Raw genomic sequence first — 13,781 nt, 5'->3', positions numbered from 1 at the left:
GATAGGCTTGGAAGAAACAAAGCTTGAAAGAATAAATTATGCGGTTGTTCAGCGACAGGCTTCAGCCACTGTTAAACTCGTCTTTCTCCAACCAGGAGTATACAAAAGTTACATTTTCCCATCTGTCACACCAATTTAAGCCAGTTTGTCACAAATTATGTGACATCAACTGGACGGAGGAGCTTGGTCAGATACACCCCAGCCCAAACTAATGGCATGGATCGAGCACGCTGTTCTTAATATTAGGAGGGAAATATATATTTTAATGCTATACTTTAGTTTTTTTTGGAGTCAAACAGTTTGGACAAATTCAGCAAAATTTAAGACCTCATGAAAATGTGATAAAGACTTTAATATCTTTTAAGGGCCTTCATTTTCTCATTATTGATTTTATCAACTTTTAATACTTTTTAAGACCCCGCGAACACCCTGCTAAAAACTAGTCTAACTATATACTAGCTTTGTCCTGATTTATTTTTACACACAATATAAAGAGGATTACTGCTGATGAAAACTGTAGATGCTATAAATACAATAAGGTATCATGTTTACATTTGTGACTGACTAAACAAAACTAACAATAAACAATACATTTGTAACACTATTTATTATTTTTTGTTAATGCTAGTTATTGTAAATTACCTTATTTTGGTGCCAAATAATGCACATATACTGTACACTATGGTTATTGATTTCTAAATAGATGGTTGCTTTTATAAGTGCAAAAATTCTCTAGATTTTCATTTTTTTCCTTATTTGGAAGGGTCATGAACATTAATGAGCTCTGCTCTGTCAGTAGCATTCCATCCACCTACTTTTATGCGCATTTTGGATATGGGCATAAAAAAATTGGTTGATGGAAACGCTAGATATGCATAAGTTTTAAAAATGTGCAATAACAAAATGCGCACAACCGAGTAGAATAAACGTTTTATTTGATAAGAACAAATGCACATAAACTACAAAGGAAACACTTTAACCGAACAAATTCCAGTATGTGCATTTAAAAAAAGTCATGTGATTTTGCTATGAGATCATGTGATGATAAAAGTGTTCAATTCAATCAAATTCAGCTTTATTTGTATAGCGTTTTTACAATTTAGATTGTGTCAAAGAAGCTTCACATAAATGGTCATAGTAACTGGAACAGTGTAGTTCAGTTTTTAGTGTTTAAGTTCAGTTCAGTTCAGTGTGATTTAAAATCATTACTGAGAGTTCAAACACTGAAGAGCAAATTCATCGATGCGCAGCTCTACCAATCCTGAACCATGCGAGCCAGTGGCGACAGCGGAGAGGGAAAAAAACTGTGTGTGTGTGTGAATGGATAAACCAGCAGGCTGAGCACACTGTAAAACATCTGAAATGTTGTTTCGGTCATTCTCAAATGCCTTAATCATTTCAATATTAGAGTTATTATATTGTTAATGACATTCAAAACTGTCAAGAGTGCCTGTGCTCAGCGTCTCACACTTTCAAACGCCACCACACGTTCATTGCGTGTCGGTGTTGTCTTCTGAGATGCAAGTCATTTATTAAATAAAGAAAAGATTCACGCAGCTTCTCCTACCGCAGCAAATTCTGTTTTTACTTTTGATACTTGGCGCCAGTTAATCAGTTTCTGAAAGCTGTCTGGCACCAACAACCATGCCACATTCAAACTCACTTAGATATTTTTTTCCTATTCTGATGCTCGGTTTGAACTGCAGCAGATTGTCTTGACCATGTCTACGTGCCTAAATGCATTGACTGGCTGCCATTTGATTGGCTGATTAGAAATTTGTGAATGAGCAGTTGGAGAGGTATACCTAATACAGTGGCCGGTGAGTGAATATGCTACGGGCTGACTGTCTTTAATTCAATTAAATTCAAGTTTATTATGTATCGCTTTTCACGATAATGATTGTTTGAAATGAGCTTTACAAAAGGTGCATGCTATTATATTCACAATCAAACAAAGTTAAGGTGTTGTGTATAGGGTGAACCCTGCAGCTATCAGGCACATAGTTAATCTGCAGTTACACAATAGCATGTCATTTTTTAAAGCAGTGCTATCTAAAATACTCTATTATTGCTTTGCTTTACTCTTATAAAATGCATTTGCACATAAATTGCTCCATTTCTAAAAATAATAATTTATTCTGTCATTATAATCCGAGGTCAAATTCATATAAGAATTCCTAGGATTTACTGTACGTTTCTGTCCTTTATTTTACTTTTCAATCCTTGAGTCATCTAAGGTTAGACAGCAATCAAGCTCGTTCATCATGAATGTTTTGCGCCACCTTGTGGATACATTGAAAACTGCACACTGGAGCTTAATTGTTCAGGGCTGTTGATCAACTAATTTTTTACTTTTTAAGTTTGCTTTAGAATTAAAATGAAACAAAAAGAATGGATTTAAGAATGTTTTAAGATGCTAAAAATGATCTCTGCAGTTAGACAAGTTCACTATGGTCTCAAGGTTGCCAAAATGAAAGAGATGACAAGTGTCCACAGTTTCACTGCAGTATCAGTAAGGACAGCAAGAGAAACAGCTGTGTTCACAGAGCCTTGTAAATTGTAAATTTATTTAGAGCCTAAATAAATCTATGTCTGGTTATTGAACCTATGAATTAAATGAATCTATGGCTGGCTATTGGTTCCTATAATGTTCTCTGTTGGTTAGCCATGAAAGTTTTCTTTTAGGTAAACAGAATGTTCCCTCTATAAGAGAAAATGTCTGCAATGATCCTTTTCAGGTTATTTGTAAGTTGTTCCTTGTTCTGGGAAGGTTAGTACTTGTTTACCAAAACAAAACAAGAACATATAAAGAACATAATGGTAGCTGACATTGTTTCAATTACCTTTATGATAGATAAAGTTCTAAAAATCATTCTAAATACAAATGAACAGAGTTCACATTGAAAAGGCATAGAGAAGCCATAGCATTTCTAAAACAGTTATTATTGTAGTTGGTGTGAACCGTCCTTTAAAGTTGTGGTGTGAAATATATTTTACATTTAAAATGACTTTTTACTGCTTTATCTGATCAATTATCATCCTTGTGAGCTTTTACTATAGTCACTCATGAATACATGCATTGCGGCCTGAAATTCAGCAGTGATATCTATGATATACTTTTATACAGCAGTTTTTTTAAGTTCAAACAAGGCAAGAATCTGCTGTTTGATGAGTGATTTGAGACATTATGATAATCTTGTACTTTTTTGTCAATAGGAAATACTACTAATGAAATTCCCTAGCTAAAAACTGGCTAATTAAAACAGATAATAAAAACATAATTGATAAAAGATATGTATATACACACGGAAATACATTTCTACAAAATTGTTGCAAATAACTTATATGAGTTAAATTTAAACAAATTTAGCAGTTATTGTTTAAATTCAGCACAAATAAATTGTTTATTAACTTTTAGAAAATTTTTAAATCTAAGAAATAATCTTTGAAAAATTATTTATTTTCAGTGTGTAGTTCTGATTTATCCTTAATTAAAATACTTTAAAAATAATAAATATGATTGCAGTTTGTCATAAAACAGTCTGTTGTTTATAGTATAACATCTATATATATATATATATATATATATATATATATATATATATATATATATATATATATATATATATATATAAAAACTACAGTGTTAGAAGATATGTTCAATACACACTGTAGGTCAGATTAACTTCCTAGAAAAACAATGCATGTTACCCACGCCCTTACATATATGTCTTTATTTCTCTTAAGCATGAAAAGATCATTTATCACCTGCTCACGGCAAAAGCCTGACAGAGAAAAGAACTTATTTGTTCTAAGTTTGATAAATGGAAAATGAATGAATGAATGTTTGATAAATGGCAATCATATGTGGAATATCACCGTATTAAAGGCCTATAATGTTAACAAATATTGTAAATGCATAAAATGGCACATATCAACTAAGGATTCATATAATGAGATTAATAAAAACAGCGATATGTAGAATATCATGTTTTAAACAAGCTAACCCTTTAAGTTAATCATGATCCTCTGAGTGCAAAATTTGAAAAAGACCTGTCTGATTTCTCTGATCCTCATGAAGTAAATGAAAGGGTTCATCAGTGGTGGAAGCAGACTGTAAAACATGACCAGTGCGATCTTCTCATTGTTGCTTGGGAGGTTATTACTGGAGAAAACCACAAAACGGGGCACAAAAAAGATGCTTATGATGGTGAGCTGTGTAGCACAAGTAGAAAAGGCTTTCAGTCGGCCTTTAGCATTTGCTATTTGAAGAACAGAAACCAGGATGCATGCATAGGAAAAGATGATGAAAGCAAAGGGCACAAGAAGCACAAACATTATTAAACAAAATGCAATGAAATTGGCATTGCTGGCATCAGCGCAGGCGAGCTGATTTATAGACGTACTATCACAAAAGCATTGAGCAATTATGTTTGGCCCACAAAATGGCAGTTTCAGTGTTTGTGTTAAGGTAATTGTTGGAGGAATCATTGCAGTGACCCATGAAAACCCTAATAATAGTCCCAACATGCGGTTTGTCATTAAAACAGGGTATCTGAGTGGGTGACAGATTGCTAAGTACCGATCTAGAGCCATGAGCATCATAATGAGACAGTTCAGAGCACCAAAATAGTGAATGAGCTGCCTTTGAAATAAACAAACGTAGAAGGAAATATAACCGTCATTAAACCAATAGCGAGAAATGACTTTCGGCAAAGCGACTGTGCAGAAGCAGATATCAGACACAGACAGACTCAGCATGATAATGTACATGGGCTTGTGGAGACTGCGCTCGATCACAAACAGAACCACAATGAGAGAGTTGCCGGTGATCACAGCGATGTAGATGCAGAATAAAAGCGCCGCTGTCAGGCTGTAGTATTTAGGCAGAAGTCCAGGAAAACCCATGATGAAAAACTCTGTTACAACAAAAGCTCTGGTTTCATTTCCCTCCTGTGACATACTGAAACAAAAGAACCTGTGATACTGTGCACACTTCACAACATTAGACAATATAAGATGTTTAAATTAATCAAAGAAACTACCCACATTTACAAATTTAAATTGTGTTGTTAAAATGACCAGTTTGTTTTGTATTTCGGCTAATTGCATGATTACCTTGCTCATTCCTCAGTAAGGTTTTGTGAAATCTGCTAGAATATTCCTGGCTCAGAGTGTCATATCTCTAATATCATTGCTACACTTGTGATTTCATTATTTTATAGCTGTTGAATCAGTGTTAAAGCCTGTAGGGTCCATCACGTCATGATCATGCTTTGAATCATTTGAGATTATGAAACTGGGCTGACCTTTGGGGTTTACTGAAATGAGATGCTAAATGCCTGTGTTGCATAATAACACATATTTACAAAGATAAAGAAACAAGTGGGAAACACATTTACTGTAAATTAATTTTAAATATTTGAAGACATCAATAAAATAGTAGTAATATAGTCTAAAAGTCACCAGCAGGTGGGCTAAAGAGAAAGGGTAACAAACTGCAATGCAAATACACACCATGTTACCTGGCACAAAACATAGTATGTTTCACCTACACGCACAGTATGTATGTCTGCATGCATGCATCCATCTGTCTGTCACTCTGGGGTCACCAAAGTAGACCTGCCAATTACTCTGGCATATGTTTTATGCCACGGATGCCATTCAAGCTGCAACTTAGCACTGGGAAAAACCCCTACACTCGCCTTCAAAATATATTCAAACACCAAAGCCTCTATCTCAGGTCCTGCCTCTCAGCAGTCCCCTGGTTATTGGTAAGCTTCCTCCTAGTTGTCATCTTGGTTGTTCAGAGCTGTCGTTGGTCCTGCACCACAGGTCCTCCCTCAGTTCTGTCTTGGCCACAGTGGTCCTGTTGTCAATCTAGGCTGCTTTTGGTCCTCCACCATGAGTTCTCCTTCCTTTAGTTCTGCATTGGGTCATCATCCTAGTAACTGTCCCCTTGTCACTCTAGGCTGCTGTTGGTCCTCCACTGCAGATCCTCCCTCAATTTTGTCTTCAGTCACCTTCTCAGCTGCTGGTCCTCCACTATGAGTCCTCCTTCCTTCAGTTCTGCAATGGGGCACCTTTCTCTCATCTGTTCCCCGGTCAATTTGGGCTGCTGTCAGTCCTCCACCACAGGTAAACCTTACCTGCATTGTTCTGCATTGGGTCACCTTCCTCTCAGCTGTCCCCGGGTGATTCTGCGCTTATGTAAGTCCTCCACCATGGGTACACCTTCCCTCAGTTCTGCATTGGGTCACCTTCCTCTCAGCACTCCCCAGGTCACTCTAGGCTGCTTTTGGTCCTCCACTACTTTCACTCAGTTATGCTATGAGTCACCTTGCTCTCAGATGTCCCCTGATCATTGGTCAGCTTCCTCCTATTTCATCTCTAGCTTGTTCTGAGCTATTGTCAGTCCTGCACCATAGGTCCTCCCTCAGTTCTGTCTTGGGTTGCCTTCCTTTCAGCAGTCCCTTGGTCACTCTGGACTGCTGTTGGTCCCCAACCACAGGTCCTCCTGCAATTCTGCCTAAAGTCACCTCCCTCTCAGTGGTCTCCTGGTGACTTTGGGCTGCTGTTGGTCCTCTACCATGAGTCCTCCTTCCCTCAGTTTTATCTTGGGTTTGCTTCCTCTCAGCTGCCACTGGTCACACTGAGCTGCTATCAGTCCTCCACCACGGGTCCTCCCTTAGTCTTGTCTTGAGTCACCTTCCTCTCAGCTGTCTCCTGTTCTTTCTGGGCTGCTGTTAATTCTCCACCATGGGTCCTCCTTCCCTCAGTTCTGCATTGAGTCACCTTGCTGTCAGTTGTCACCTGATCACTCTAGGCTGATTTTAGTCCTCCACTACTTTCCCTCAGTTCTGCAGCGGGTCACCATGCACTCAGACCTCCCCTTGTCATAGCTCATCTTCCTCCTAGTTGGTTTCTGGGTTGTTCAGAGCTGTCATCAGTCCTGCACCACAGGTCTTCTCTCAGTTTTGTCTTGGGTTGCCTTCCTTTCAGCTGTCCTCAGGTCACTCTAGACTGCTGTTGGTCCTCCACTATGGGTCCTCCTTCCCTCAGTTCTTTAGTGGGTCACTCTGGGATGTTGTCAGTGTTCCACCTCGGGTACTCATTCCCTCAGTTCTGCTTTGGGTCACATTTCTTCCAGGTGTTTCCAGTGTTGGTCTGAGATGTTGTTGGTCCTCTACCATAATTCCTCCCTGCCTCTATCAATTCTGCCTTGGGTCACCTATTTCTAAGCTGTCCCCCGGCCCCTTTCCATTGGGTCAGCTGTGGATCACATTTTTTCGCCGGATGTCTTTTGGTTTACCCTAGTATTGGTTCTCTTCCACATGACTCCTCCTTCCCTCCCTCTCCCAATTCTGCTTTAGGTCACCATCAACTAAGCTTTCATCGATGTCTTCTTTGTTTCTGTGAATCAGTAGAATGGATGCATTTTAAAAAGAGAAATGTATTTGTTTAAAAAATTTACACTTTTCACATTGTACATTTGTTTTAATTTACATGAATTGTTATAAAGGTGATGCGTGGGTAGCTCTGTCACCTCATAGCAAGAAGGTTGCTGGTTCGAGTCTCAGCTGGCATTTCTGTATGGAGTTTGTATGTTCTCCCTGTGTTGGTATGGGTTTCCTCTGGGTGATACGGCTTCCCCCACAAGTCCAAAGACATGCTAGAGGTGATTTGGGTAGGCTAAATTGTCTGTATTGTATGTGTGTTAATAATGGTGTATGGGTGTTTCCCAGTGATGGGTTGCAGCTGAATGGGCATTCGCTGTGTAAAACACGTGCTGGATAAGTTGGCGGTTCATTCCACTGTGGTGACCCCTAATTAATAAAAAGACTAAGCCAAAAAGAAAATGAATGAATGAATAATTGTTATAATGATAAATGTGTAAACAAAATGGGTGAAAATTCAATTTAGATTTCATTGGCAAATCTTAAATCTAGGCCTAATTATTTATGTGTAAATACTGTATTATGTGGAACTTATTACTTTAAATATTGTTTTTTAAGTGAATCTGATTTTCAACAACTTACTTTGACAAGTCTGTTAATCATTTAACTTTTATTAATGACGTCTTTTATTTGAAAGCACATATTATGAAGTTTTCTTGTACTGAAACCACCAGGTTTCATCAAAAGACTTCACACTTCATAGTTAAACCGAACAGTTGAACAAATCAGTTTATTTTTTGTATTAAAACTCCACAGAACAGATCATTTCAGAGCGTGATGACATTAATTTTGCAAGCTACTCTTAAGGCCTGTTGCCTGCTCACCCATCTGCTCACAATCATTCTGATCTCCTGTGTCCGCAAACAGTAGATGAACGGGTTTACCAGGGGTGGGACGAGGCAATAGATCAGTACGAGGAGTATTCTGAAATCTTTGCTGATCTGGATTTGCAGGAAAGTGGTAAGATAGACTGTAAAGCGTGGCATGTAAAATAGTGTGATGATGCACAACTGAGTGCTGCACGTGGCAAAACTCTTCCAGCGACTCTGAGAGCTTGACAGCCTCATAACGGATGCTATGATGTGACAGTAAGAGTAAATGATGCAAACTAGAGGAAGAAGTAGCACCAGCAGAGCCATACACAGGGCCACCAACAACTGCTTGCTGTTTTCAGCACATGCCAAGTTAGTAATGGAGATGTGATCACAGTAGCATTGAAGGATGAGGTTAGGGCCGCAGTATGGAAGCTGTTGTGTGTCTAGCGTGGCTACTGTTGGTGCGATAAAAGCTGTTATCCAAGCAGTGGTAATTAGGATGTATGTTACACGGTTTGTCATAACAGTCTGGTATCTGAGAGAATAACAAATCGCCACATATCGATCAAGTGCCATAATCATCATTATCAGTGAATTTAAAGACCCAAAATAGTGGATTAGCTCCATTTGGAAGAAACAAGCATGGAAAGGGGTCGCTCCTGCATTAAACCAGTATTTGGATATGATCTTAGGCAGGGCAACAGTGGAGAAACACATATCAGATAATGCCAGACTTGCTAAGATGATGTACATAGGCTTCCTGAGGCTCTCCGTAGTGACAAACAGCACTAGAAAAAACATGTTTCCAGCCACTGTGGTTATGTAGATGACAAAGAAAATGGCAGAAACCAGGCCATAGTAGTCTGGATGCAGTCCAGGGATGCCCACAATAATAAACTCACTGATTGTCGTCCAGTTCTTCGATAGCATTTTGCAAATCTGCAAAGATTATATGTGAAAAGTGATTAATATTGTTTCATATTATTATTAATAATAATATAATCAGACTTTATATTTCAGTCATTTACCATTTACTTTATTTTGATGGAGCCCTTTAGACATTCTGTTAACTGTAAGCAACTTAGTAACTACATTTGTGATCTAATAGGTTATGTTTTGGTTTAACGGAATAAGTTGGCATATTTAGAAATTTGTTGAACATCTGGAGAACCATCAAAAAAAAAAAAGGTGCTAGCATATTAAGCAGACAGTCTATTATTACTCAGTTTCTTAACATGCAAAGTTACTTGTGTGTTACACTGAAAAACATTTTTAAAAAACCGGTACAAAGTTTATATGAAGTGTCTTTAAATATAGTATGTACTAACATATCAAATAAACAATTGATATAATGCATATACAGTTCAAGTCAGAATTATTAGCCCCCTTTGAATTTTTTTCTTTTTTTAAAAATATTTCCCAAATGCTGTTTAACAGAGCAAGGAAATTTGCACAGTATGTCAGATAATATTTTTTTCTTCTGTAGAAAGTCTTATTTGTATTATTTTGGCTAAAATAAAAGCAGATTTTAATATTTTAAACACCATTTTAAGGACAAATTTATTAGCCCCTTGAAGGCATTTTTGTTTTTGATAGTCTACAGAACAAACCATAGTTATACAATAACTTGCCTAATTACCCTAACCCGCCTAGTTAATCTAATTAACCTAGTTAAGCCTTTAAGTGTCATTTTAAGCTGTATAGTGTCTTGAAAAATATCTAAAATATTATTTACTGTCATCATGGCAACGCTTAAATAAATCAGTTATTATAAATGAGTTATTAAAACTTTTATGTTTAGAAATGTGTTGAAAAATCTGCTCTCCGTTAAGCAGAAATTGGAAAAAAAAAACAAAAAACAAAAAAAACAGGGGGGCTAAAATTCAAGGTGGCTAATAATTCTGACTTCAACTGTATGTACACATGTATACAATGTAATTGCATTTAAAAATGTCTGTATGTGTTTACATCTTACATTTCTGTAAATACTCATATAACCCACAATTAAAGGATAGTTTGTACAAAAATTACATTTAAACTCACTTTTTGATCCATAAGCAGTTCTAAACCCACATAGAAGATCTGCTGAAAAATACTGATACCTGTCCACTGACTTCCATAATACTTTTCACTACTATGGAAGTCAGTAGAGACCATCATCTGTCTTGTTTCCAACACATTTCAAACATAATAATGTTTTTTGAATTCAGCAGAAGAAACTCATACAGATTTGGAACGAAACGAGCGTGTAAACGGTGACAGAATTTTCATTGTTGGGTGAACTCCCCCTGTAATCCTACCTTTACCACTAAACACATGCCTAAACTTAACCATATCCCACTGAAATACCAAGATTTGCTTTTAAATACAACATGAACAAAAGCATATTATACTAAACAATTATTTTTCTTGACACTCTCTTTACAAACAATTACTGTAACAGTTGATAAAGACAGTATTTAAAGACAGGAACAAGTTCAAAGCACTGTATAAAATAAAACAAAGCATTAAGGTAAGGTGTCATGTAGTTAGTGGCTTTGCACCTGGTATGTTGACTCTGAGGCCTAACTTGCAACAAATACATTAGTGTGTGTCACATATATAGTGTTTGTTGCTATGTACAGAGTGGTTGGGACTTAACTTTTTTTTTCCCCCTCATGATGACAAAGACCAGGCTTTAGGGATTGGGTGTCACTCAAAGTTCATGGAGTTGGCCTAACAAATAGGTAAAAACAGGCCCTGGTTTCTGTTAGCATGAAAGCCAGACAATGACATGAAGAAAACTAGTAATTATAAAACTTTCAGACATCGGCAGGCATTTAAATCATATTCATATTTAATCATTCTATTCACTAAAAAATAGCATCAAAAATTGAGTAATACTTTAGTTTTAGGACCAATTCTCAATATTAACCAATGGCTCACCTGTCGATTACAGTTGAAATCACAATTATTAGCCCCCTAAATTATTAGCCACCATTTATTTTTTCCCCAATTTCTGTTTAACGATGAGAAGATTTTTTTTCAAGACATAATAGTTTTAATAACTCATTTCTAATAACTGATTTATTTTATCTTTGCCATGATGAAAAAATCAAAGGAGGGGTAATAATTCTGACTTCCACTGTATACAGATATTGGTTGTTTATTTGTACTTATTAAGTATATATTCTGCATGACCTTTATTCCACATCCCTATTACCCATACCTAAACCCAACTACTACTTTCATAACTATTAATAAACAGCAAATTAGGAGTTTGTTGATTAATTTATACTGTATAATAAAGTGGGAACTCTATGAACTCTCTATAGCAGGGCTGTCCAAACTCAGTCCTGGAGGGCCGGTGTCCTGGAAAGTTTATCTCCAACTTGCTTCAACACACCTGCCAGGAAGTATCTAGTATAGCTTGATTAGCTGGCCCAGGTATGTTTGATTAGGGTTGGAGCTAAACTCTCCTGGACACCGGCCCTCCAGGATCGAGTTTGGACACCCCTGCTCTATAGGGACTTAATATGCTTTTATATTTCACAACAATAACAGAAGACATAAAGCACATTCAAATGTTGAAGTAAAATATAAATGTAGTCGAATAGAAAAAGTACACTTTTTATATAATGTTGAGTGTAACTACTGAATTATCTGTTGAAATTGAACATCTTTTACACTTGTTTTATAAAGCTTCTTGTGAAATATAACATATATTTTACAATTCTTATAAAATATGAAACATGAACATAGTTGATTATTAAAATACTATTAAATCTCTTAAAGTTGCCATCAACAAGATAACACAGAATGTTTTCTTCCTCAGATCTCAGGTGGTTTTCAGTGTTTGTGATTGTCAGTGTCTTCATTAATTGCTCCTGTCACTCATCCACTCTGTGAAAATTCTCTGAGGCCTGATTTCCCCTTCAGTCTGTGCTCATCAGGGTCTGTCTGGTTTCTCCAGAGAGCAAATTAAGAGCGTGTAGCAAATATGTTGACACTCTTCAGACAAACAGCAGTCACAGTGTTTACATGAAGCACTTTCTAATGATCTCTAATGTCCATTTCCCAGAGCACCTCTTCTATAGAAAGAGAAACATTAAAAATAAAAACAAATAAAAGCTAATATTACATTGGGTCAGAACATTTACATACCAAACTTTTTTTGTTTTGCCCAGAGGAGTCTGGTTATATATTATTTGCATATTTATATTTTATTACATATACAGTTTAAGCCAGAATTATACAATTAATAACAACCCTGAATTATTATTAGCCCCCGTTTATATACCCCCCCTAATTTCTTAATCATAATAGTTTTAATAACTCATTTCTAATAACTGACTCATTTTATCTTTACCATGATGACAGTAAATATTTGACAAAATATTTTCAAGAAACTATACAGCTTAAAGTGACATTTAAAGGCTTAACTAGGTTAATTAGTCTAACTAGGCAGGTTGGGGTAATTAGGCAAGTTATTGTATAACAATGGTTTGTTCTGTAGACAGTATAAAAAAAGCTTAAAAGGGCTAATAAGTTTGACCTTAAAACTGTCCACAAAAATGTAAAACTGCTTTTATTCTAGCCAAAAAAAAACAAAAAACAAATAAGACTTTCTATATTGGGCAAATAATTCTGACTTCATGTACATGGTAAAAATGTGAATAAACAATTGCTTTGGGATTCTCTGGAGTTTCTGGTTTATTTCTGATTCTGAATTACATTGTGAGGCCTCCAAACATTTGATGTTCAACATTTCATATTTGATATTAGTTTAAAATATCACATTATAGAGTTTTAAGATAAATGTTGGGGTAGAGATTAAGTTACCTTAATGCCATTAAAAAAATAAACAGAAAACTATTAATCAAACTACTAGCAACAGTTAATGAACACACATTTGTCCTGTTTATTGAATCTTAATCCCCTTTCAGCCTCCAGGTTCTCAGTGGGGCCGAGCTGCTAATACACTGAAGATATAACTCAATAATTGATTAATAGCTCTGCTGGGAAAAGAAAACATCTTCATATAGCATATATTAACACCACTTAATATATTCTCAAAGGATAAACCAACTAATGGCATTTCTACAACTGCAATCTTTCTGTGAAATGCTAGTCTATGTTATTGGAAAAAAAACTTTTTGTGATTTCCAAGAGGTTTTCTCGCATCTGCTAGTTTCTTAATGAAACTATTTGTTTGCTTCTGATTTATTTTAGTACACTTAAAAAAAACCTGCAAAATTGTTGCAAACAATTTATGTGTTGAATTTAAGCCAAAAAATGTTATTTAGTAATGTTAACTTAATTTGTTTAATTAAATTCAGCCCAAATAAATTGTTTACAACCTCTTAAAACAATTTAGTAAATCCAAGAAATCATCCTTGAATAATTTTTTTCTGAGTAGCTGTGCAGATTTCATTTTAAAATATTTAGTATTCACATTCATGTTCTTGACTTGTATCAAATTGACTTTTATTACTTTGTTATTATTGATAAATTTTATTAAAGAAAATAT

General features: G+C 35.9%; 2 protein-coding genes across 22 annotated transcripts in view; both read right to left on the bottom strand.

Moving 5' to 3' along the window:
- The window catches only part of or30bv1 (odorant receptor, family 30, subfamily BV, member 1), a 202,249-nt gene that overhangs the window by 26,633 nt on the left and 161,835 nt on the right, over window positions 1–13,781 (bottom strand). For 7 of the 20 annotated variants that reach the window (XM_087269817.1, XM_087269816.1, XM_087269819.1 and 4 more), the window contains one exon: window positions 8,161–9,211. The exons of 5 other annotated variants lie outside the window; for them this stretch is intronic. In XM_087269817.1, the coding sequence (XP_087125943.1) occupies window positions 8,225–9,202 (978 nt within the window). In that variant the 5' untranslated portion in view covers window positions 9,203–9,211 and the 3' untranslated portion in view covers window positions 8,161–8,224. Of the gene's footprint in view, window positions 1–8,160; window positions 9,212–10,913; window positions 11,019–13,781 lie in introns of those variants that run through there. 8 more of the 20 variants (XM_087269809.1, XM_087269810.1, XM_087269814.1 and 5 more) reach the window with 3 other exon arrangements.
- Window positions 3,720–5,193, bottom strand: or30bu2 (odorant receptor, family 30, subfamily BU, member 2). Of its 2 annotated transcripts, XM_087268835.1 has the most exons (2): window positions 5,119–5,193; window positions 3,720–4,963 (listed from the first exon to the last, which is right to left on the bottom strand). In XM_087268835.1, exon 2 carries the CDS (start codon window positions 4,960–4,962, stop codon window positions 4,003–4,005), a length of 960 nt encoding a protein of 319 aa, XP_087124961.1. In that variant the 5' UTR covers window position 4,963; window positions 5,119–5,193; the 3' UTR covers window positions 3,720–4,002. The 2 variants fall into 2 exon arrangements, with proteins under 2 accessions (XP_087124961.1, NP_571245.1); NM_131170.1 differs by having other exon boundaries at window positions 3,720–5,180.

Source organism: Danio rerio, chromosome 10 (assembly GCF_052040795.2).
Source record: "Danio rerio strain M-AB ecotype USA chromosome 10, GRCz13ab, whole genome shotgun sequence".
In the NCBI taxonomy this organism is placed as follows: domain Eukaryota; kingdom Metazoa; phylum Chordata; class Actinopteri; order Cypriniformes; family Danionidae; genus Danio; species Danio rerio.
This window is presented reverse-complemented; position numbering and strand designations above follow the sequence as displayed.

Coding starts and splice junctions, on each gene's coding strand:
- or30bu2 (XM_087268835.1), bottom strand. CDS start 4,962: ATGTCACAGGAGGGAAATGAAACCAGAGCTTTTGTTGTAACAGAGTTT.